The sequence below is a fragment of the Nasonia vitripennis genome, chromosome 5 (genome assembly GCF_009193385.2).
Source record: "Nasonia vitripennis strain AsymCx chromosome 5, Nvit_psr_1.1, whole genome shotgun sequence".
Lineage (NCBI taxonomy): Eukaryota > Metazoa > Arthropoda > Insecta > Hymenoptera > Pteromalidae > Nasonia > Nasonia vitripennis.
Window position 1 is genome coordinate 18,999,564 of NC_045761.1, and position 21,962 is coordinate 19,021,525.

At 45.3% G+C, this 21,962-nt stretch overlaps 1 protein-coding gene across 9 annotated transcripts in view; it reads right to left on the reverse strand.

Moving 5' to 3' along the window:
* Window positions 1-312: 312 nt before the first annotated feature.
* The window catches only part of LOC100122484 (membralin), a 51,444-nt gene continuing 29,794 nt past the window's right edge, over window positions 313-21,962 (reverse strand). For all 9 annotated transcript variants that reach the window (XM_032600621.1, XM_032600622.1, XM_031932783.2 and 6 more), the window contains exons 11-13: window positions 5,795-5,894; window positions 2,697-3,114; window positions 313-1,417 (exon numbers count right to left, since the gene is read on the reverse strand). In XM_032600621.1, the coding sequence (XP_032456512.1) occupies window positions 1,140-1,417; window positions 2,697-3,114; window positions 5,795-5,894 (796 nt within the window). In that variant the 3' untranslated portion in view covers window positions 313-1,139. The remainder of the gene's footprint in view (window positions 1,418-2,696; window positions 3,115-5,794; window positions 5,895-21,962) is intronic.

A 21,962-nucleotide genomic window follows, 5' to 3' on the forward strand; every position in this document is an offset into this window, starting at 1 on the left:
TTTTCACTCTTTCGAGGCTGACTTCGAATGAGCGAGTGCGCCATCGATTTCTAATTTTGCTCCGCTGGAATTCTTTTCTTAATCTTGAAATACGTTGTCGAGTTTTTTTTCGTTCTCTCTCATTCGCATGAAAATGCACATAATCTTCGTGTTTCGCCGAGAGTTTCATCCGTCCGAGGTTGTATTTTTCACGATATTTCTTGTAGATGCCTGTTTCCTTTTTTAAGGAAATCTACACTCACCTGCTGATCGGATGGTGTACTGCAATGAAAGGACAATAGGTGAATGGATTAATGAATGAAAGAAGAGCGATGACAATTAGCTCATTATTTTTATTCAAAATTCTGTGCATTCACTCACAATAGTTTTTAGTTACGAGAAAACGGAAAAAGTAAAGCTTCCTTTCTCGCTCTTTCTCTCTGTCTCCCTTTCTTTCAAAATAAAATCCAACTAGACGTTTTTCTTATGCTTCGCTGTACAGTATATCAAGTTTTTTTTTTATTAGTTTACAAGTTCTCATCAAAGTCTTAACCGAGATCAATTAATAATAGAAAAAAGGGATTATGCTTTCTGCGCTATATATATATAATTGAAAAAAACCACTTACAAAAGAAATCAATAAATAACAATTAGCGCTCGTGAGTGCTACATCTCCTCCTCGCCTATACAAAAGAGTTGTATACACGTCTCGGTCCTGTTTCTCTCTTCATTCATCATTTCTCCATCTCTCCTTGTCTCTCACTCTCTTGCTGTCTCTATAACTCTATCTCGCATCGTTTAAATAATAAAAAAATAAAGGAAACGAGAAAAGAATGAAAGGGTAGGGCTCAACTAGTGGGGGGAAACAAAAGAAATACGAAGAAACGCCTTAAAAATTATACACATTGCTCGAGAGAATCAAGATTATAATCAGTTTCCGCCGCGATGAGTATACTCGCACGCGTCTATAACTCGCCATGCAAGTTAACAATCCTGCCGCGTCGGCTACTCGCGCGTTTCGGAAAGTCGAACAGTCCTGTGGTCGACGCTCCTAATTCTCTCTTTCTCTCGCTTCCCTTCTCGTCGACAAAGAAAATAATGGTTCCTTAAAACGCAGCGCATGCGCCGCTTCTTTGTTGTCCTTGTTATTCCGGCCGCCTTTAGCAGTCGGTTTGCCGACTGACGCTGCTCTTCTCGGCATCGTCGTCGGCTACAGCCGAAGTCGTCGTCGCCTCAGCAGACTCGATCACCTCGAAGCTCTCGTTGGAAGAGGCTTCGCTCAGAGAAGACGACTCGGCGCCTCCGGTCGCTACGGCGGCATGGCTGCTGCTGCTGCTGCTCGTGACGGAGGCCGCCGTCGTCGTGGTTTTCGCAGTAGACGTTGAATCGGCGCTGGTCGTCGACTCGGACGACGACACCGTCGATTCGGTTGTCGAGGCTGAAACATGAAGAGAAAAAAATCAGTAGTAATATCCGTGTATTGTCGGACACGGCCTTTGTTAATATCGTTCTACGCATTAGAACTGTTGACGTATTTCAAATTCGTTCGACTTCAATTTATACGCGGTATTTCCAAACTATACGGACGATAAATAGCATCGAAATGCTCGTGTAATTACTGCGCGAAATTAACGATTGTAATTAGATTGTCAAAGCGGCGCACGAAAATCATGTCAATTGCACAATATGAAATTTACGCCGGTTCCAATAACACTATAGCATTTCTAGCTGGCGCATATTGCATCAATTTAACTATCGTTCGAGGGGGATAAGCTAATACATATGTATACGCAGAGTCGGTGCGTTTGTAACAACCACGTCAAATTCGTAACGACATAAAACTAGCTGGAAAATTTATTTCGGTTTGTCATCGCGCGCCGGATTCGATCGCGACGCTTTCCATCGGCGTCGTAAATAAGATTTCTTTTCCGCCGATGATGACTAACTGCGCAAACCGCGAGCCGAACGATGGAAAATCGGCGGGGAAAACGAGCAATTTTCGAGTGGTTCGCTTTGGTGTGATTGACCTCTCTCCTATTTTCCGATTTGTCTCTCTAGTTATTTTTTTCGTATATGAGGAAATCCACGAAAAACATTCGGTTTGAGCGTTCGAAAGCTTACTGAAAAATTAACATTAGAGCCATTTTTTCTTTTTCTATAGGATTAACATTTCTGAATGCAAGCTGTTTTCAAGTAATCCAATCAACCGAATATTTTTCGCGGATTCTCTCGTACAGCGACCACAAAATTGTTCGGCGATTCTCGCGTTATAGAAAGCACCGCACTCCGACTGTACCGCATCATTGACTCGTGCGAAAGACGGAAACCGCAAATGTCCACAGCAGCAACAGCAGCAGCAGAGCTCTTATTTTGGCTGTAAACCGCATCGCGCGCTATTATCAGAGATAGAGGGAAAGAGCGTTACACAGTCTGTGACGCTCGTTTACCGCTCGCGGCTTTGAATTTCGTTTCTCGCGTTACAGCCGCGCGCGGTCGACTCGGTCGTGCAGCGGCGCGACGATGATAATTGCGAGCAGCTTTGCTTGACTCAATCGGAAGCTTTGTGCGCGGTTTGAATGTTCTAGAAGCTTCGGATACGCATCGCGCTTTCTTTTTGTGACATTTTCTCGGTTTTTATTTCTCGTTTTCGCAGGAAATTGAGCAGCCAATCGGATGAACAGAATTAGATCGTTATAATGAGAAAAGCCCAAACTTACGGTTCGTCGTCGCCTCGGGATGTTGATCACGGATCTCCAAATCGACGTTGGCCATCAGTCGCGCTAATTCAGTGTAATGCATGTCGCTGAGATTCTCTATACGAGACAGGTCGCTGATGTAGTCGTGCTGCGTCCGCTGGTCCGGTTGTCGCTGCTCCTGGGCCGAAGTTGTGGACATCGGAGCCGTGGACGTCGTTCCTGTGCTACCAGCGCTGCTCGCAGCCGCTGTACTCGTCGAGGTGTTGCTGGGCTGCTGTGGCTGTGGTTGCTGTTGCTGCTGTTGCTGCTGTTGTTGTTGATGTTGTTGTTGCTGCTGCTGCTGTTGTTGAGCGTGGTTGCGATAGAGTAGCTGCTGGAGCTGAGCCTGCTGCAGGATCATCGGCAGCTCGTAGTGGTGGAAAAAGTAGAGCATCGAATGCTGAAACAGACGCGTTTGGACAATTTAAATAAAGTAGTCTGACACTCGCTAGCTTTTTCGTTGAACCAGTGTAGCTAATAAGAGCTGACATGTTTTAAAAAATAAACGACGATAATCTGACTATTAATTATTTTGAGGTACACAAAAATAACTAACGCTCATGATGCACATCTCTTTAAAGATCATACGTTATACATCCCACCTAATAATTGCTCTCCATCCAGCGAGCAGTTTCGCAGCTCTCAATTTTCGACCCGAGAGAGGCGTGGAAAATATTTCATACACACGCTGCAGACATTCTCCTAAAGGATAATTGAATGTATACCGATGAATACAGCAGCGCGAGGGAAAGCCAATCGCTCGGCTGTGCTGCAAGAGCGAGAGCCATATGAAATTAAATTGACAAGCGAGAACCGCAGAGAAACTGGAAACTTCATAAATCTCACGCTCGACTCGCGAAATCGGATCCAGCATTCGACCTGTCCTTCCGCCCCTGCGGGACACCATACATATACAGCGAGAGAGATGCGCGGCGTATGTCGGAGGGTTAACATTAGTACGGATCACTTTTCTTGTTAAAATCGCCCATATCCGCACCGCACGTAAGGCGCGCGAAAAGAGATGAAAATTTGCTGGTTTGATTATGCCCGGCTTGTATAATCGATATTTTTAGCGTAAACGCATTTTCGAAGGATTTTTAACCCAACTAAAACACGACGCGCCGAATACGTAAATCGATAAGCCGCGCGCGGATACATTAACCCCGACCAGCACATACACGCGCATCTCTTTTTCCGCGTGTGGACTCGAGCAAGCGCGCATGTATAACAGCGGGGCGGCGCTCATTAAAGCAAAAATCTTCCATCAGCCGGGAACACGCTGCCATTAAACACTCGAAGCATCGAGGCGCGCGCGGCCGGGGCCAATAAAGAGTAAAATTGCGCGTGAAATTTTGAAAAATCCACAAAGCATCGGCGGAAAGAGTGGGCTCGTCATCGAGAGCAGCAGCAGCAGCAGCACAAGTAAAACACGATGCGAGAGCATGGAAAGGGCGACCGCATCGAAAAGAGAAGGGGTGAGCGAGCGACGAATGAGGTGGTAGGGGTAGTTTGATTGCAAGTTTGTCGGGCGTGTGTGTCGCGGTGGTGGCCGGCTCTCTCTCTCTCTCTCTCTCTCTCTCTCTCTCTCTCTCTCGTTCTATCGCGGCCAGCAAATTTATATGGAAATTCGCCAAATTTGTTCTATGTCTTCGCTCGTTTTTTCCTATTTTCCTATTGGATCCTGCATTGCCTAGCCGCAGCAGAGTCGATGATGGGGCTGTGTGTGACGCAGCAGCAGCCGGGGATAAAGTAAATAACGGACACGGGGAGAAGGAGCGCGTCGAGGAAGAAATTGAGCCGATGGCGCCGACGCTGTTGCTGCTGCTGATGACCATCGGGGAAATTTTAAAATAAATTAGATCGTTGGAGGCGAACTGGATTTTCCTTTATTAGGATTTTAGATTTTGATCGTGATTTTTTTTTTACTTTTTTATCGATAGGCTGACGCGCGCGTTGGAAGTGTGTCGTTTCTGTGATACGCTTCGATAGAAGGACAACTCTCGCATATAATGGATTATAATATTGTGTACGCATTTAAAACTATATCTATTTATCGCATGATCAATTAAAATTCTTTTACAATCAGATTATCGGCAAAAATGATTGGATAGTAACGTGGAATTTTCCATCCCAAAAATAACTCCATTATCGCAACCCCCTAACGCGCGTCATTCGCGGAAATCACTGCGTTTCCTCATTTTTCCCCGCACAACCGAATGCAAAAAGCTGTAGCTACAGTGTCATCATACACGGGATCAGGATCGTAATTTCGAAGCGATAATAATCGCGAGACAGAGAGGCCCGAGGGCAATGATTGCCGAGTTTCATCGCCCGACAAATTTTGACCCAAAGCCGTTCGGTTGGGGCTAAAATCAAAATCTCGTCTACCGCCCCGGGGGTCTCGAGTCTTCTGTAAATGTATTAGTTAGCCCTTAATGGCGCGCTGGGCTCGTCGCTCGATACCTGCTTATAATATGCGCGAAAAATCGCCGGAGCTGATAAATCGATGAGTTTGGTTAAAAAATTATTGGAGAAAAAGCGATTTTTGTTCCGATAATATTGAAGCCTAGACTAAACCGTCAGAAAAGCAAGCTCGTCGATACATCGGCCTGCGGAGGAAAGGTCTTGGCACGAGATGAGCGATAAAACAAAGGAGAGCGATAGCGAGAGAGAAAAGAAGAAAATGATAAAATCATTCCGCCTATAATAGCCCGGTCATAACGAGGGAACAAAGAAAAACGGGAATCCATTTTCCAGCAGTGGAGAGAGAGGCCACGCTTCGTCTGAAGGAAGACGAGGAGAGTAGCCTGTTTCGTCATGCGATCCTGTGTTTGACAGTGAAACACAGCCGGAAAAAGGAGCTGCGGAGATGAGGGAGAGAGAGAGAAAGGACAGAAGCGATGTATACTCGTAGATTGGGAAATTGCCAGGGACGCGTAACTCGCGCGTGTATGTATGTGTAATAAGGCAGGGGACGAGTTCGTTTCGTAACGCTTAGTTAGCGATATGTTACACAGTGAGCTGCTAACGAGGGCTTTGATATGTAATTGATATGAGTATGATGTTTTGAGATTGCTTACCTCGATGAAGAGCCAAGACGTCACGAGGGCTAAGCTACTGTACTGTCCGTTGAATCGGTACTGATAAGCGTAGAAGGTGAAGTGGTATAAATAGAAAAATCTGCAACAGAAATAAACGAGAGGTATAAGCATAAATTCGCAAACGCTACTGCGATTAAATATTTATCGTTCATCAATGCTTCAACAATTCATTGTGGAATCGACGAGCGTATAACGTGCCTAGATAAACGAAATTTATTCATTAGAATAGAGCAATATAATACATCGGTGGTTGCACAATCTACTATTTTCTCAAAATTCACAGTAACTCATCAAACCGCGACATCCTTCCCAAATCAAGGGAGAAGCGCGCCTTCTTCGAAGAAGCGCAAGTCTCTCCCGCGTTAGTTCGGTTATCGTCAGCCTCATTACCAGCCATTATCAAGATTACACCGTCGCCGCCGTCGTCGTCGTCGTCGTCGTCCAGCGACGCGTCGACGCGACGCTCAAAGTGGCACCTAAGCTATAGGATTCTCGCATTACATTAAGAGCATCACACGGGGGCAACACAGCACAGCGCGCGGGCAGCTCTCCCCTTCCGTAATGTATTACACGCTAACTAATGGATGCATCGCGGATCAGATACTATTGGATTTCACAAGTGTGTCGGCCACCCTGTCGCCGGCCTGCCAAACTAATGGTGTCCGAGCATTGACGCCGACCGTTAATGCGGAACGCACCGCGAAGATGTCCAGGAGTGCGCGCGTCCAGCTTAATGCTGAGCCGCCTGCTGAGAGAGACTGGACGTCATGCTGGCCTTTTTTTCGATGCTCACTTCGGAGAGAGAAGCTGTGTGTGTGTATATTAGTGAGGACTGAGGTAATCCTAGAAGATAATGAGGTATATTGAGGGGATTCTCCTGCAGTGGCTGTCGTATTATATTGGATCTTTTTGGGATTTGGATCGAATGGCGTCTTCGATAATTGTTACGAAAATAAAGCTTAATTCGGCGAATTGCATTTTTCAAAAAAAAAACGTTATCATCGCAACAATCAATTAACTTCGACGTGGACCGAGAGAACAAACATCATAAAACTTATGATCTAGCAATGAAATCCCAAAATGTTCAAGCGACACGGAATGAAAAAGAAAATCATCCGCACAGATTAAACTTATCGTGTTCACGCCTCGAATTCACATACAAACACAGCGCACGCTGCAGTACGGTGCGCGCGCGCGAAATAAGAGCTGCGGGGGAAGCAAAAAGCGGCCGCACAATCAAGCGATTTTTACGAGGAGCCGTTAATACCATATACGCGTCCGGACGTATCGAGCGTCAATATTTGTGGATCAGTCGATGGAGTTGGCCGGCGACGTCGTCGTCCTCGTGCGATACACGTATACACGTATAGAAGGAAACAGGCGACGAGGGAGCGGATTGATTGATTGAGCGGTAATTTATTATATCCTCTCTCTCTCTCTCTCTCTCTCTCTCTCTCTCTCTCTCTCTCTCTCTCTCTCTCTCTCTCTCTCTCTCGCGACGGAGATGTGCATGCCTCGACAAACATCGCTCTTGCCCAATCACTTAGATCCGTGTGTGTAGCGATGCGAGAGGTAATATTGGATTTAAAATAGAGGAGGAGCCGGCTTATACGCACTTTTAGTTATATAACGTTGAAGAGCTATGATTAACTTTGAAAATTTTTAATTCTTCCCGAGGAAAACTTTGCACTCGAGCTTATTAAAGCGAGTCTCCGTGAAAATTGCATTACGAATTCCTGCGAGGAGCAAACTTATATCCACACAGTTCTTGGCAGCGCGAGAGCGTGACAAAAATCCGCGGAGAAGAAACACAGCACACAACAAAGCTGGAAATTCGCGATTCGCTGATATACGACGTTGCGGCTATTCTCTGAAAGCTCACATCCTGCGGGGAACACTTCCTCTTACTTGAGCCCTTCGAAAAATCACAATTTATAATGGCCGCGCTTTGCCGACAGATTTACGACTGCCCTCCCTCTCCGCTCAGGCGAGATATCTTCCCTTTAAACATCGGCTGTATGTTTATACACTTCGCCTCTGCTGTGTGTATGTGTGTTTGCGCAACTTTTCCCCTTCTTCTCCCGCACTCGAAAAGTTTGTCAAATTTAATCTTGGCCGAATGAACGACGTTTCCGACCGCACTTTTCTTCGCGACGCGCGTGCCATTTTTATGGGGCTACTCCTCTCTCTCTCTCTCTCTCTCTCTCTCTCTCTCTCTCTCTCTCTCGCTTCGCGTAGCCAGAGGGGAAATTAATTAAACTAATGTAGCGCAAGCTCGCCGGCCACGTGTGTGTGCCTTTGGTATTAAGGGAGCTTTTCTTATAATGCTCGCGGGAATAAATTATGAATGCCGCTGCAGGTTAATTATTTGCGCGGACGGGGAGGAGGCTTTGCTGAAAAATCGTCGGTTATATTGATGAATGGGCGCGAGCAGCCTACGATCGAGGATATGGTAATTAGGAGGAGAGGTTGTTGCTCTGACTTTTTATCGATCGCAACGAACAATGTGCTGGATTCATTCAGAGAAGGGTTTGCTATGGTGAGCAAATTCTGGAGGGGATTAAGGATTTGTTGTTAAACTTTTCTTTGATTATTATTTTTAGTACAAGACGTACTCATCTGATTGGTTCTTTCTTTTCGCACATTTTGAATTAATAACCTCTAAAGACTCTGAATCCCACATCAATCGAAACAAGCATTTCATATAAAACACCTGAAAATAAACCTTTAAGCTCTATATCGATCTATAACCTCAAGAAAAAAAAGGAAAAGCAATTCCAAGTCCACACACAGTCTCCAAAGATTCGTGGAAAATCTAGCGCGACGAATTTTCCCACGAGCAGCCCAAAAGCTCACTTGATCCTTGCTCGCATTCGATTCACTCGTGCCCGCGATATTTATCTCAATTTTACCGCACACAGGGCAGGTGTGTGTGTGTGTGTATATATATATATATATATATATATATATACATACATACAGGGGGCTGGGTATTCGCGACACGTCAGCGCTCGTGCGTGCAAATCCTCGGCCGTCGTCGTCATTGATCCTTTGGCGAGCACTCGTCTTGTCTCGATCGACTCAACGTCATCGTCGCCGCCCCCGCGTGGTATATACATATATATACACAAACGCCGGACGCGTCCCTCGTAATTGAGCGAGTGTGCGTACGTCCGCAAATAGAGAGTTGCCTCGATAATTTGGGAGATTATGGTTCGAGTCTTACGCTGCAGAGTTGAATGATTGCCGGCAGATGTTCGGATGATTTGGGGTCACTTTAGTATAGGTCGTTATGGGAGGTATTCTCTGCTGCAAAATTTTTGAATACACCTAAGCTCATGAAGTTGAAATTTGCACCATTGCATATGCAACGAATTCGTAAATTCGGAAGTCGTTCCAAATTCAATTGTAAATGCCTTGAATGTGAAAAATAGCATTGGAAAACATAATTGCAACATAAAAAACTATGGAACAATCCTCAAATCAACAATAAATAGGGGTTGGAAGACCATTAGCCCACGCCATTTCAGCATTATTGTCGAATAAAATATTCATTAATGCAAGTCACTGGATTTTTATGACAGATTTTTGTTTAAATATATATCAGACATCCATATCAGACTCGCATTAATAAACATTTTATGCGACAAAAACGCCGAAATGGCACAAAGCAACGGTTTTTTGGCCGCCATTTTGAAAGGGTTTCTCACCCCGGATCTTGACGAAATTTATTAAGGGAGTGTAAAATAGTTATTAAAACAATAATTTGTCTTAAAAATCCAGTGACTTGCATTAATGAACATTTTATTCGACAATAACGCTGAAATGGCATGGGCTAATGGTCTTGAAGTATTTCAACCCCTATTTATTGTTGATTTGAGGGTTGTCCATAGTTTTTTATGTTGCAATCATGTTTTCCAATGCTATTTTCCACATTCAAGGCGTTTACAATTGAATTTGGAACGACTTCCAAATTTACGAATTCGTTGCATATGCAACGGTGCAAACTTCAACTTCATCTAAGCTCGTCCACGAGCACTATGTATCCCGTTACATCCGACGACGTATCTCCGCAGCGAAAAGGCCGCGCCTTCCGTCATCCCCGAAGAAAGAGAAAAGAAGAAGTTATGCGGATCGAGACACTTCGCAGCTGGTCGTGCCCTCGGAATACGTAAGGCAGGATTTCGGCGACTGCAGAAGTCTATTCTCGCACATCCTCATCTTTTCCGCAGTGCTTTTGCACATCTCGAAAGAATAAGCCGAAATGATAGCACAGCTACATATATACGTCGCGTCAATTACTCTGCGGCTATACAGTGAAGCAATACACGTTATACACAGCGACGTATAGGGCTTCATAGTTCTAAACACGATCATGTCTGTGGTGTAGTAAATTAGTATGTCAAGCCGCCTCAAGAGTATCAAGCATCAAATATCAAGGGAGCCGAAACCTCGACGTCACGCAGCTCGGTATGTTCGCAAACGTAGGAATGCCTGCGCATATATATATATATATATATATATATATATATATATATATATATATATATATATATATATATATATATATATATATATATATATATATATATATATATATATATATATATATATATATATATATATATATATATATATATATATATATATATATATATATATATAACAGCCTAGGCCGGGCTCGATGAATTTTCTCGAGCTGCTGCTGCAATATTGCCACTTTAAGCTAAGATCCCGAGCTAAAATTGATCAATTATGAACGAAAGCTCGATCGAGCTTCGATATAAACGACGAGAAAGTAAGAGTGACTTGCGCCTTGTTTAATTGTATGCGCCAAACAGAGGGAATACGAGGAATGCCCAGAATGAGGGGGAGTGAAGTTTTGGCGGCCGAAATCCGCATATAGTGTTATACGGTCAGTATAGAGAGGGGATCCCTTCTAGCAGTCGAGTGTGCGTAGAAAGGCCCTTTTTTCAATTTAAATACCCCGACGTCGATTCCTTCCACTACACGATGATGCCGGATGGACTTTAATTTATGACTGTGTCGAGGATTACTCGCGGTTGATTCAGCGCGTGGAATGCGAGACTATTTCGTTCGCCAATTTATTTTTCATACACTGCACAGAGGAGTTCGCGAGATGGTTGAAAAATGTTTTTTCCGCGCCGCGAGTGGAAACGCGAAAATGTTTACATTTTAAGAAGTGCAAATAAAAAAGCTCAGCCCACGCACGTATATAGGTATAAACGCTGAGGTCGCGCGGTGCAACGAAAAAAAGTACGCGCGAGTATTCGAAAACATACACGGTTTCAAAAAAAGAGCGGGACTTTTGAAACTCGGCCGCTGTAAAATCAAATGCGCAAATCAATATACTCCGGGGCCCCAACTGTTTACAAAGTCGACTAGAGAGTATCGAGGATTTTGGAAAAATCGAGTTTCCTGCCGGAAAATATATCGCGATATACCATATACCGAGCACATATGTGCCTGGCGTTTATTTTTTGTTTACACGCTTCTTCGCCGAGGCTGCCGTGTTTGTCTAATTCTCTCTTCGAAAAAAGCCTCCGAAAAACGAAAAAATCCCATACGAGTCGATAATAGATCGAAGAAAAAAAAGAGGCCGCCGCACGCGTAGAATATATGTACACGCACACACGCACGGGAGACAAGAAGCGAGATTGGCTCCATAACGGGGGGAGTCGTCGGTCCACCTAAGTATATTGTCAATCAATCCGCAGTATAAAAGCAATCTGCGCTACGGTCAGCGGGACGCTGCTGGCATCCCGCGGGGCAACGTCGCCGTCGGGGTGTATACATGTATACATGTATATACGCGGGGAGAGAGTCAGGACCGGACGTTCGCTTGGCCAGACGACCCGAGTGCCTCCGCCTCTCTTTGAGCCCGGCGCTGTGGGAGTATAGCGGCAAAGAGAAGTACGCGGCCGAGTGGATTTCTATATGCTCCTCCTTTTTTTTCTCTCTATGGACTATTATTTTTAGATGCTACTGATGATGCTGCGGGAGAGATTTACATGTGCGCTACGGGATTAATTGGCTGCTGGGCTCGATGATGATGAGACTGTGAGTTTGGTATTGTATGCTGTTGATATGAGTTTGTTTTTAATTTATTTTAAACGGAATAAGGACAATTATTACTTGTGAATATATGATTATAAACAAAAATCATTTTCTTTCTCTTCCACGATTTTAATCGCTTTTTATTTTACATGCACTATAAAGACGGATGATATATTTCTAACGGAAAAACTGCAAATCTGGCTTTTCGCATATTTCCAACGAAGAGCGTAATGCATTTAAGTTTATCCGAAAAAGAGCTTATCCCTTGAGACTCCAGTAAGACATTTCACGCGCTGCTTATAACGTCGTTTATTTTGAATCGAAATTGATGAAAATTGTAAGTTTCTTCGAAACCAACGACGCGGTATGGAATTATACACAATCGACGATGCCTTTTGACTCTATAAGAAAAAACGACCAGAACAATTTCAATGGCCGACATCGTATCCCACATGTAAATCGGCCAAAAACTAGCTGACACATTCAGCCCGTCTAGCTGCGCGTGTCCAGCTCTTTCATACCATCTATAACCTTTCAGCGCCACGTAGGCGGAACTTGTATCTCTTCAGGCCGTACGTGACACACACAGAGAGGGCAAGATCCATATACAGCAAAGTACATTGCATACAACTGAAAAGCAGCAGCGGGTTTTCCGAGTGCTGACAAAATATCGACTCGATCCTTTCTTCCCTCTCGGTTGCGCTCGCGCGCGTGCGTGTGTATAAATAACGCGCTCTTCTTATATATTTCCTCGATTCCCATCCTTTCCTCGCGACAATCGGATTAAAGTGCGCTTGAAAGCCATTATCCTCTAAATATGTTTTTAACGATAAATATGTCCCAGGAGAGAGAGAGAGAGAGAGAGAGAGAGAGAGAGAGAGAGAGAGAGAGAGAGAGAAAAAGACTCGCTTCGAGAAAGACGGGTCAAGCTTGTTGACGATGGCAATTGGTTTTCTTTTATTTGAGTGCAGCTCGCTTTCTATCTTTGCTTCCCGGAGAGATTACGCTGCTTCTATTGCTTCTATCTCTCTCCCTCTCGATGATTTGTTTGGACTGTATGCTCGCGAGCTTGTTTACATGCACGTGAAACCGAGCGAAAAAGCGTTTTCGGTTCTTCGCATTATAAGAGAGAATTCGATTTATCCGTTCCGGATCGGAATAAACGAGAAAATTTCATTCGCTTTCCGAGGCGCTAGTCTTGGAGGAGATCTGATTAAACGGGAGCCAGCGAGGGGCATCGAGTCGAGCAGCGAGTGCAATCTTTGTCCGGTATGGGCGAAAATGAAGTTAGAGGGCAGTATAGCGTCCCGCGAGACTCGGGCGTGAGACACACGTCTGTCGTCATCCTCCGCCAGCGGAAAATGAAATAATACACCCGATGCTATCTCTCTCGCACGCGAGCAGCGATAAATGCTTTTCAGAGAGTTAGCCGAGACCCTGGCGCTGCGTTGGATATATATCTCTGGGACGAGTACGATGAGGGAGAATAGAGCGGAGCCAATAGTCTGTGAGATCACGATGATATTATGGCGTTGAATGCGGCTGTGAAAAAATTCAGCTCGTGTAGATTATTAATGTTTGGATTTTGGTATTCTCTTTTTGTTATTTTAAAGAAATTAAAATACATACTCTGTAAATAATACATCGTAAAACCATCAGTCGTTATATTTCAATGATGATTTCGAAATGTTTATTCGGTATAAACCGCATGCTCTCAATATTTATAATTTAAGCTTTGTTTATACACGCGAAATTAAATCATACGATGAAAAATATTTTTGCGCAAAAATGATTCTTCCGCCGCGCGGCCCATCGGCCGAGCTGCAAAATTACGGGCTTAAATATCTCGTATATATTTGAATATTTATGCGGATGTGCGCGTGCAACACATAGCTGTTCAAACATATAAAAAGCTGTTTGCTCAATTACAAAGCAAAATGTATAAATCCATTCACGGAAAAGTCGTCATTACAATTTTCCGATAAATACGCGCGCATATGATCTTTGTGCGGTTGTATAATACAACGGCGTAATTGGAAAATATACCGAGTAAATTTATACATCATAATTTTCAAAATACCCACGAAAATAATTCGACTCCGATTTCACCGGATTAAAAAGCCATACAGGGGGTATAATCTCGAAGCAGCCACGTCATTCGCAGGGGGCCATCATCCATCAGCGTCGAAAATCCGATACACCTCGTGTGCTCCAATCCCTAAATTTGTTTGTTCCCAGCGTATACGTACACTCGCATTCAATCCACAGAGAGAGCCGTGAACAATGACGACACGTACGCACCCTGTATAGCTTCTCTGGCGCAATCCCACGAAGAAGCGCAATGGAAGAAGTCAAAAGTCCCGAGAAATAAGCCAGCGTGAATAGGTTTAGCATTTGCATCTCTGTGGAAATATAAAAACCCTTCCATCCTCGCGCAAAGAGCCCGGCGATCCCCCGGCTACACAGTCCGAATAAGCAATCGTCCCCTGCACTTCTCTCCACGCAGCCGTTATACGATGCCTTTCGCGTACAAAGCCACGAGGACGATACAATGACCATCTCTGATTAATGACTCGCGGATGTTTTTCCTCTCCGTTTCAGAGGAGTATACAATGCGGAGCCCGAAAAACATAGAAATAGAGGCGCGATATTAAACGGCCGGCGACTCGTAAAGGCGAGAGTCCGCGACACGTCCGGTCCATTATGCTCGCGGCGAGATTCCACTCCGCGGGGCGGGAACGACGACAGCGAGAAACGCTTAGGGAGGTCCTTTTATGTTAGCGAAATCTTACGCCCCGGCTCTATATCGCGGATATAATATACGTATATATACGGGATTTTATTATCAGCAGCGCTGTATAAATTACGATTCGAGAGACCGAGCTGCTACTTTTATTAACGGCGCTACGGCGTAAATATTTTTCCCGGATTCCAAGAGGATATAATTACTTGGTCAACAGCCGCGCGCGAGTGGGTATGTGTATCGCCTTGATGGATGCTGATGAGGAGTTACGCGATGCATTAACGGAAAGTGTGCGCGGGCCTTTTATTACCCCAGCGGATGATCGGACTTTGATTTTAACGGAGTAATAAAATCGAGCAACGCGTTGCCTTGAAAAAAATAGCACATCGTCGGAGCGAGGAAGAATAATATTTTCACGCGTGCGAGGGTGTATAAATACGGCGCGGAGGGCGACGCTTTGTACCACCACTCGACTAATTAGGTATTAGCGCAACAAACAAGCCCGGGAGGCAAGCGCTCTCGCGCGCCTGTGTACGCTATACTCTTTCTATCTCTCTCTCTCGTGACTACCATCGCAGGTGCCGAGGCTGCAGAGAATGCTCAAGTTACAAATTAACTTGCAGAGATCATCCGTTTCCAGCTCTACGCACTGACACCTGCCCGGCGCTCTCTATCCGGAAATTGAATCTTGCCGAGGCTCACGCGAGCGCGAAAAAAGCGAGCGATAAAGCTGCAAAGTTCGTTTGTGTCGGGGGGGGGGGGGAGTCTGCTGGCGCGAGAAAAAAGCATCGGATGGATGTCGAGCGTCATTTGTCCCGCTGCTCTGCTGTTGCGATGGACGGCCCCGGGGATTCGCGCCACTGCTTTATTACGATTTATTATTAGATGTTGACGACGTGGAAGGGGTATTTTTCTCTCCTCTGAAGGAGGGATTCGCCTTCCTTTTTCGCCATATTGCGCATATAGCTCCGGCTTCTTTCCATCTTCGAAGAGGAGGGGGCTGATGCTCCGATGCGAATCAGTTTTTCGAGAAAAATACAGGCAGCGCTGATAATCGAGGACACAGACGGCTGATGCAGTGGCATCATCGCCTCAACGAAGAAAGCTGTGCGTACAGCTACTACTGCAGCGGAGAAGAAAGAGGGGGGGGGGGAGTTAGAGCAAGAGGTAAAGGAGCGGAGCAACGGCGCGCATTGAACGGCGAAACTAATTAGCGCGGCCCCGGCAGAACATATCGAACGCTCTTTGACGCGTGCGGAGCTCTGGTAAACATCGTCTTCCGTTTTCTCTCTCTCTCTCTCTCTCTCTCTCTCTCTCTCTCTCTCTCTCTCTCTCACTCGGAATTGCTCCAAGAAATCGCAGGATCTAATGCTAAAAGTCGCCGTCGCGAGAGGCAGGTGCTACTATGGTAACGCCGTGCTCTCGCATTCCAGATCTGCAGACAGTCACAAACATAGACGCGAGAGAGAGAGAGAGAGAGAGAGAGAGAGAGAGAGAGAGAGAGAGAGAGAGAGAGAGAGAGAGAGAAGCAACAAGAATCCAACCGACCGAGACTGAGAACTTGCGAGATGTCAGGTCTGTTGGATGGGAAATAGATTTTAACGGAGTTTAGGTTCGACTGTTTTGCGGCGCGCGTAAGCTCTTCTGCTCTGAGGATCGAACGATTTGATTCTTTGAAAGTTCGACTTTGAGCTATCTTATTAGTTGGGTGTAGTATTAATGCGTGAATTACTTCTTCAATGATGACCATATCGATCAGATTTACTGAAATCGCAAACCCAAGCAGAGCATATTTTCCTGCCCAGAATAAAGCAGCGCGCGTCACACTATACAACTTGATTAGGTCAATCCCATAAGAAGCCAGCCCGCAAACAGTGCTACACCCTTCGAAATCTTGGAAGAAGACGCAGAAGTAACAGAGCGTGAAGCGCGAGCATCAGACAAGTCGAAAAAAGCAGTGCGAGAGAGAGGGAGAGGGAGAACAAAGGGCGGAGAGTATCGCGCCTTTCAGCTTGGCTGCATAAAGGCGACTTGGACCATAAGGTCTCGAGCTGAAATTAGAGGTCACGGAACTCCCCGGATTCTTATAATTGAAAGAGTAGTGCCAGCGCTGCCCTGGCAACGCTCTCGCGCGCGCGCGAGCTGTAAGTACACCTACACACACACAGAGGGCCGAAAGAGGCCACGAAGAAGCTAGCAGCACAACGGCGCGAGGTGTAAATGTCTCCATCCGGCCTCCCGTAATTAAGCCCCATTACGGCTAGCACCGCGAGCATATCTCCAGGGAAGAGAAGTCTATATAGCTATATAAGCGAATAGCATCTTCTCCAGACGGATAGGAGAGAGGAGGTAGTTTGTTATTCTTTTAATGGAGCTCTCGCTTCCTCCGTCTCGGCTTACCGCCGAATATCGACTGATGCCTCCGCTATTATATATAGCCTACTGGTACGTACGTCGAGAGTGCTATATCCTCAGCAGCCGATGCTTGTCTCTCGGGCGCGAGAACGCTCGTTTTTCACGGAGCTTTTATTCTTGTATTAGGATTATTCCCGGCGTGTCGAGATAAACGGCTTATCCTCGGCTAGCTACTTTTATACTTGCCGTGACGACTGATCGTTTGTTGAGGAATACCGCGTTAGAAGAGGCCTGACTAAACGGCAGTTTGTGGCTGACGTTTGCTAGCAGTGCGAGACTGACCCAGATTTTGCGCAAAATTATACGCAAAGTCTTCGATCGAACGCCGGGATTCCCATATAAAACGAGGATATATAAACAGAGGCTCACCTCGATATAATACTCGAAATAGAGGAGAGCCCGTACACGGATCGATTCCGGCAACAGCGTCAGTTAAGGCCGAGAAACTATACCGTCTCTCTCTCTCTCTCTCTGGTTAGCTTTCGAGAGAGGTATCCCATTGGGGTTTGCCAAAGTTTTATACGACGGAAGCGGCGACGCCAGTAGCAGTCGATTTAGCGGAGCCTCTGAATATCGAGAATATCAAAGTACCGATGCAATTAGTAATAATGATTGGAGCAGAGCTAGTCGCGAGAGAGTTTCTCCGGAACTCCCGGGAGGAGTCGGGATTATTAGTTAACCTGCGTATCGTCGCCGTTAATTCACTTCGGCCGAGCTGGCAATCCGGACGATTCGTATACCACACTATACGGTACCGACGCGACGACTTGGGCTGCATCTGCGCGAGATCCCCGCCAAGTTTTGCCAACGCGACCGCTGATCCTTTAATTTAGCGAGTTAGATGTCGCGCTGATGCTACGACGTTTACATGTTGGATGTTGTGTATACCTGCCAGCAGATTTGTAATGTCCCATGTGGTATACACGCTGTTTAAAAGTTAAGTGTTCTGGATCGACGATTCCCTGATGCGTCGAAACTTGTAACTAAATATGCTTCCGGTTCGGTTGAGGAATCGTAGAGAAATGAAAAACGGAGCAGTGATTTGTCAATTTGGAACGTCGTATTTGGAACAATTTGAATTCCCAATACAGACATTGTGTTCCGCAACGAAGAATTCCTTCTCCCGAAGTTCATCCCCGAGAACTCCATCGTCCCCAAGATGCGCAGGCAATCTCGAAAAAAAATCCAAGAATACAACCCACGCGTATACCTCCCAATACAGCCTGATTGGAAAGACTAAACGCTTCGTCTTACAAAATGTTTCGCCCATATCCTCGCGCATCCATTGCAAATCGTTTAATCCACTTCTCGAAGAAAAAAAGAGAGCACCCGAGCCCGAAGCCCACGCGCTAACCTCGGCTGAAATCCTCTCCCCGCGCGGAAGAGAAAAAAAGAATAAAATAAAACACTCGAAAGCTCGGAGCTTGTGAAGCGGATGTGTATATGCGTATACATACACAGCTGCAGAGCAGAGCTTGGCAGTTGCGCCGCGACAGCAGCCGGTGCGCGGTGTCATTACTATGCAAATAGATTCGCGCGCGGCCGGCAGCTGGCGCCCCGGCATTTAATAGAGTGTCGTTTCGCCGGCCCCGATTCGAGTAATGAAATCATCCGAGTGTTAACGCGCAACGGCGGCAGTGGCAACGTTTGCTCCGGCCCAGGGCTTTCGCTAATTAATCGGCCCGTCGCGGCGCGGCCAGATAGCCTTATTCTCGCGCTTGTTTGTCGTCTTGCGACTGCTTTTTTTCACGGCGTTGCGTGGGTGTTGTCTTGGTTTCGCTCTGACACGCCGTCGATGCGAGAGATGACGGGGATGGAAGAGAGAGAGAGAGAGAGAGAGAGAGAGAGAGAGAGAGAGAGAGAGGGTGTGTCGGGTGCTTACTTTATTAACGGGAGATACCTCGACACAGAGGCGAATTTCGAGGTGTTATTTTTTATCTAGGGAGTCTCTTTTATTGGCCGTGGAGTAAGCGAGAATAATGATTAAGAAATTGGGGTATTCAATGCAAAAAGCATACTCGCAATCGTCCTCTATAATCACGTGTTATAGACTGTTACGTAACTCAATCGAGGTCGGGATATCGAGGACACCTGTAGAATAAATTTAAATACGAAAATTCTATAACTATAATACAATTCTGTTTATTTCCAATTAAATTATTGAGATGGCTGTCGTCGTTACACAAACTGTATCAAGAGTTTGCTTTTCTGGGTGAAATACCTCATTAGTTACACTTAAAACTGCAATAAAACCCCCTAACCCAAAAATGTATTCGAGTATACCAATCACACGTCGGCCAAATATCTCGTAACGTAATTCGCAGTCGCAAATTAGACGGGAGAATAAATTTCAGAACGCACATGATTAGATACAGCATAACCTCAATTTGACGTAATCCCATGTGTGCCATGGAAAAGGGGTCCCCTTGGAAGCTCACACATTTCGCGCCGCCCACGTGACTCTATTAATGCAATCATATTTTTATCCTTTCCCCTTCTGACGCATGATCCTACTCCGCACTATTTCAAATATTAGGTTTGTGTTTGCGGGCGGAACACTTATATCGCATATAGAATAAAGCTCGCGTTTGATGGATCGCGCGGCGTAATCTGGAGAAAACAACCGCAACATCTGCTAATAAAGGGGTATACACCCTATACTATATCACTCGAGTGAACCACACCGGATACTTCTCGTTTGAAAAGCCACATATACTTTTTTTCCACGATCAATCCAACGATATACGCACAATACGGCCGAAAATAAAATAAAAATCCAGCCCCGATATCCGCCTAATCAATAAACGCCGTTTCTTTTTTTCCTCACAAGCACTCACTCAGCCACCAGCGCCGCCGCCCTAAGTGCGTGTTCTTCGTTGACTCGCTCGCTCGGGACAAAATTGAATCCAATAACGCGGGAAATTGACTCTAAAGCTTTGTCCTCGACCGCGCACAAGCTCGCATCCCTCTCACTCGTCGCCGCCGCCGTCGTCGTCGTCGTCTCAAGCCCTTAAATGCAGCAGCCAAGCCGAAGCGGAGGGGTACAGAGGGAACCCCATACGGGCCAATGTAACGAGATGTTGACAAGGGCCGTTACGACTCGGCAATAAAGCAGCCGAGGGACTGCGCTGTATTAATTTTCATTTCCTTTACAGCCCGGCGCTCGCTCACACGCGAATCGTCGCGCTGTATTATACGGGGTGTCCTCGGGCGAAGGTATAAGGCTTGTTGTCGTTCTTCCCGCAGACGAATGGGGTACACGGGGCCGATTGTTCGTTGAGAGCGATTGGCGAAATGTTTAAAAAAAAGTAGAAGGGCTGTTGATCAGTAGAGACGGAGATAGACTTGTAGGTCATTGCGCGAGGCTTTTATACACGAGATATAATTTCTGGACACCCCGTAAAGTAAGTACCAACCCTTTGCTGGTATCTCGACTGGGTTGTACGTTTAATCGTAAATGGCGCGAGAGCTCGTTCGCATTTGACGGGAGAACTTGGTTAAAGAGAGAAAATGGTTTAATGCGCGCTTTAAGCATTCGTTTCTTTTATCACCGCGATATAACATCTTTTTTTTTAAATATAGTTTGTAATTTATGTACTGTATGAGTAGGAGACCACACGTTCGAGTAACAAGGCTTCGAAAAGCTTGAAATACAAAGTTTGAAAAACTCGTGATAGTTTTGTAGCAATCTGATGCAAGACGGATCGGCCTTTTCAAACAAATGTTACAGCTCGAAGTATAATCGGTTCGAATTATGCGTTGCTCAATCAGCTCGTCATCGATCATGACAAGCAAAAGCTCTGCACCAGCTGTCACTGCAGCCTGCATAGGGCTGAATACATTCGAGTTTCGATGTATCGTTTGCAACTTCAGCACTCGAGTGAACGATGCTTTTTGTATAAACACGACATGAACGTTTTCGCTTTATTTACTCGTTCGTCGCGAATTTTATGGTTTTGATTTCTCGGAAGTGTAAAATATACATACAGTATAAAATAAAGCGTAAATAAATCGCGTATAACGTTCAAACGGATTACTCCGAATTGCTAACGTTAATCGAACACTTATGGACCGTTTGAATTTTAATGTTTTTCAACGAGGAATGTACTCGTTGATAATTTTTAATAGTATATTGTGCAACTAGGGGGGGTGAAGGGCGATTTCTAACGAGGGCGCCGAAAGCGCCCGAGACGGAGACGAGTGCTCAAATTTCACCCTCGTTAGAAATTGCCCTCCCCCCCCCCCCCTTGTTGCACACTGTACTTTTTTTGACAAGTGCCTGTAAAGACCCGTTTTCATGCATATAGAGTGAATGGTAAGTTGCGCATTTTGAGTCGTAAATCACTCTCTTTCAAACATTTTCAAAAATTTGATTATATTTGAGTGTTTTTGAGTGTTTATGAGTAGCGGGAGGAAATGATTCCCTCCCGCACGCTCGAAATGAGCAGCTTGCCATTCACTTTAGAGGCATGGAAACGGGTCTTTTTCATGCATGTGTTAAGAAAAATATGTTACACAACTGCCGCTGTAAAAAAATCAATTTGTATGAAAACATTTGAATTTTCATTTATTTACATGCGAATAAATTCGTTAATATCCTCGAACGTTAACAAATCGATCGAAACGATGGTAAATAAAAATACTCGAATTTCTCGGAAAAATAAAAAATAAAAAACTCTGCCAAACAGACGATCCCACAACAGAGAGCTATACACAGTCTAAAAGCCGAGGTCGTCCCCAGTCGCTCAGCACACACACACACACATATACAGAGCGATGGCAGCTCTTTAGTATGCCGTCGTCGCGGGTTTCGCGGGACTCGCAGCGATTAATTACTCGTGTTAATTATTCTTCGGAGACCACTTTCATTTCCGCTGTTTACGATTAATCAGGCAGCTCGTTATAAAGTGC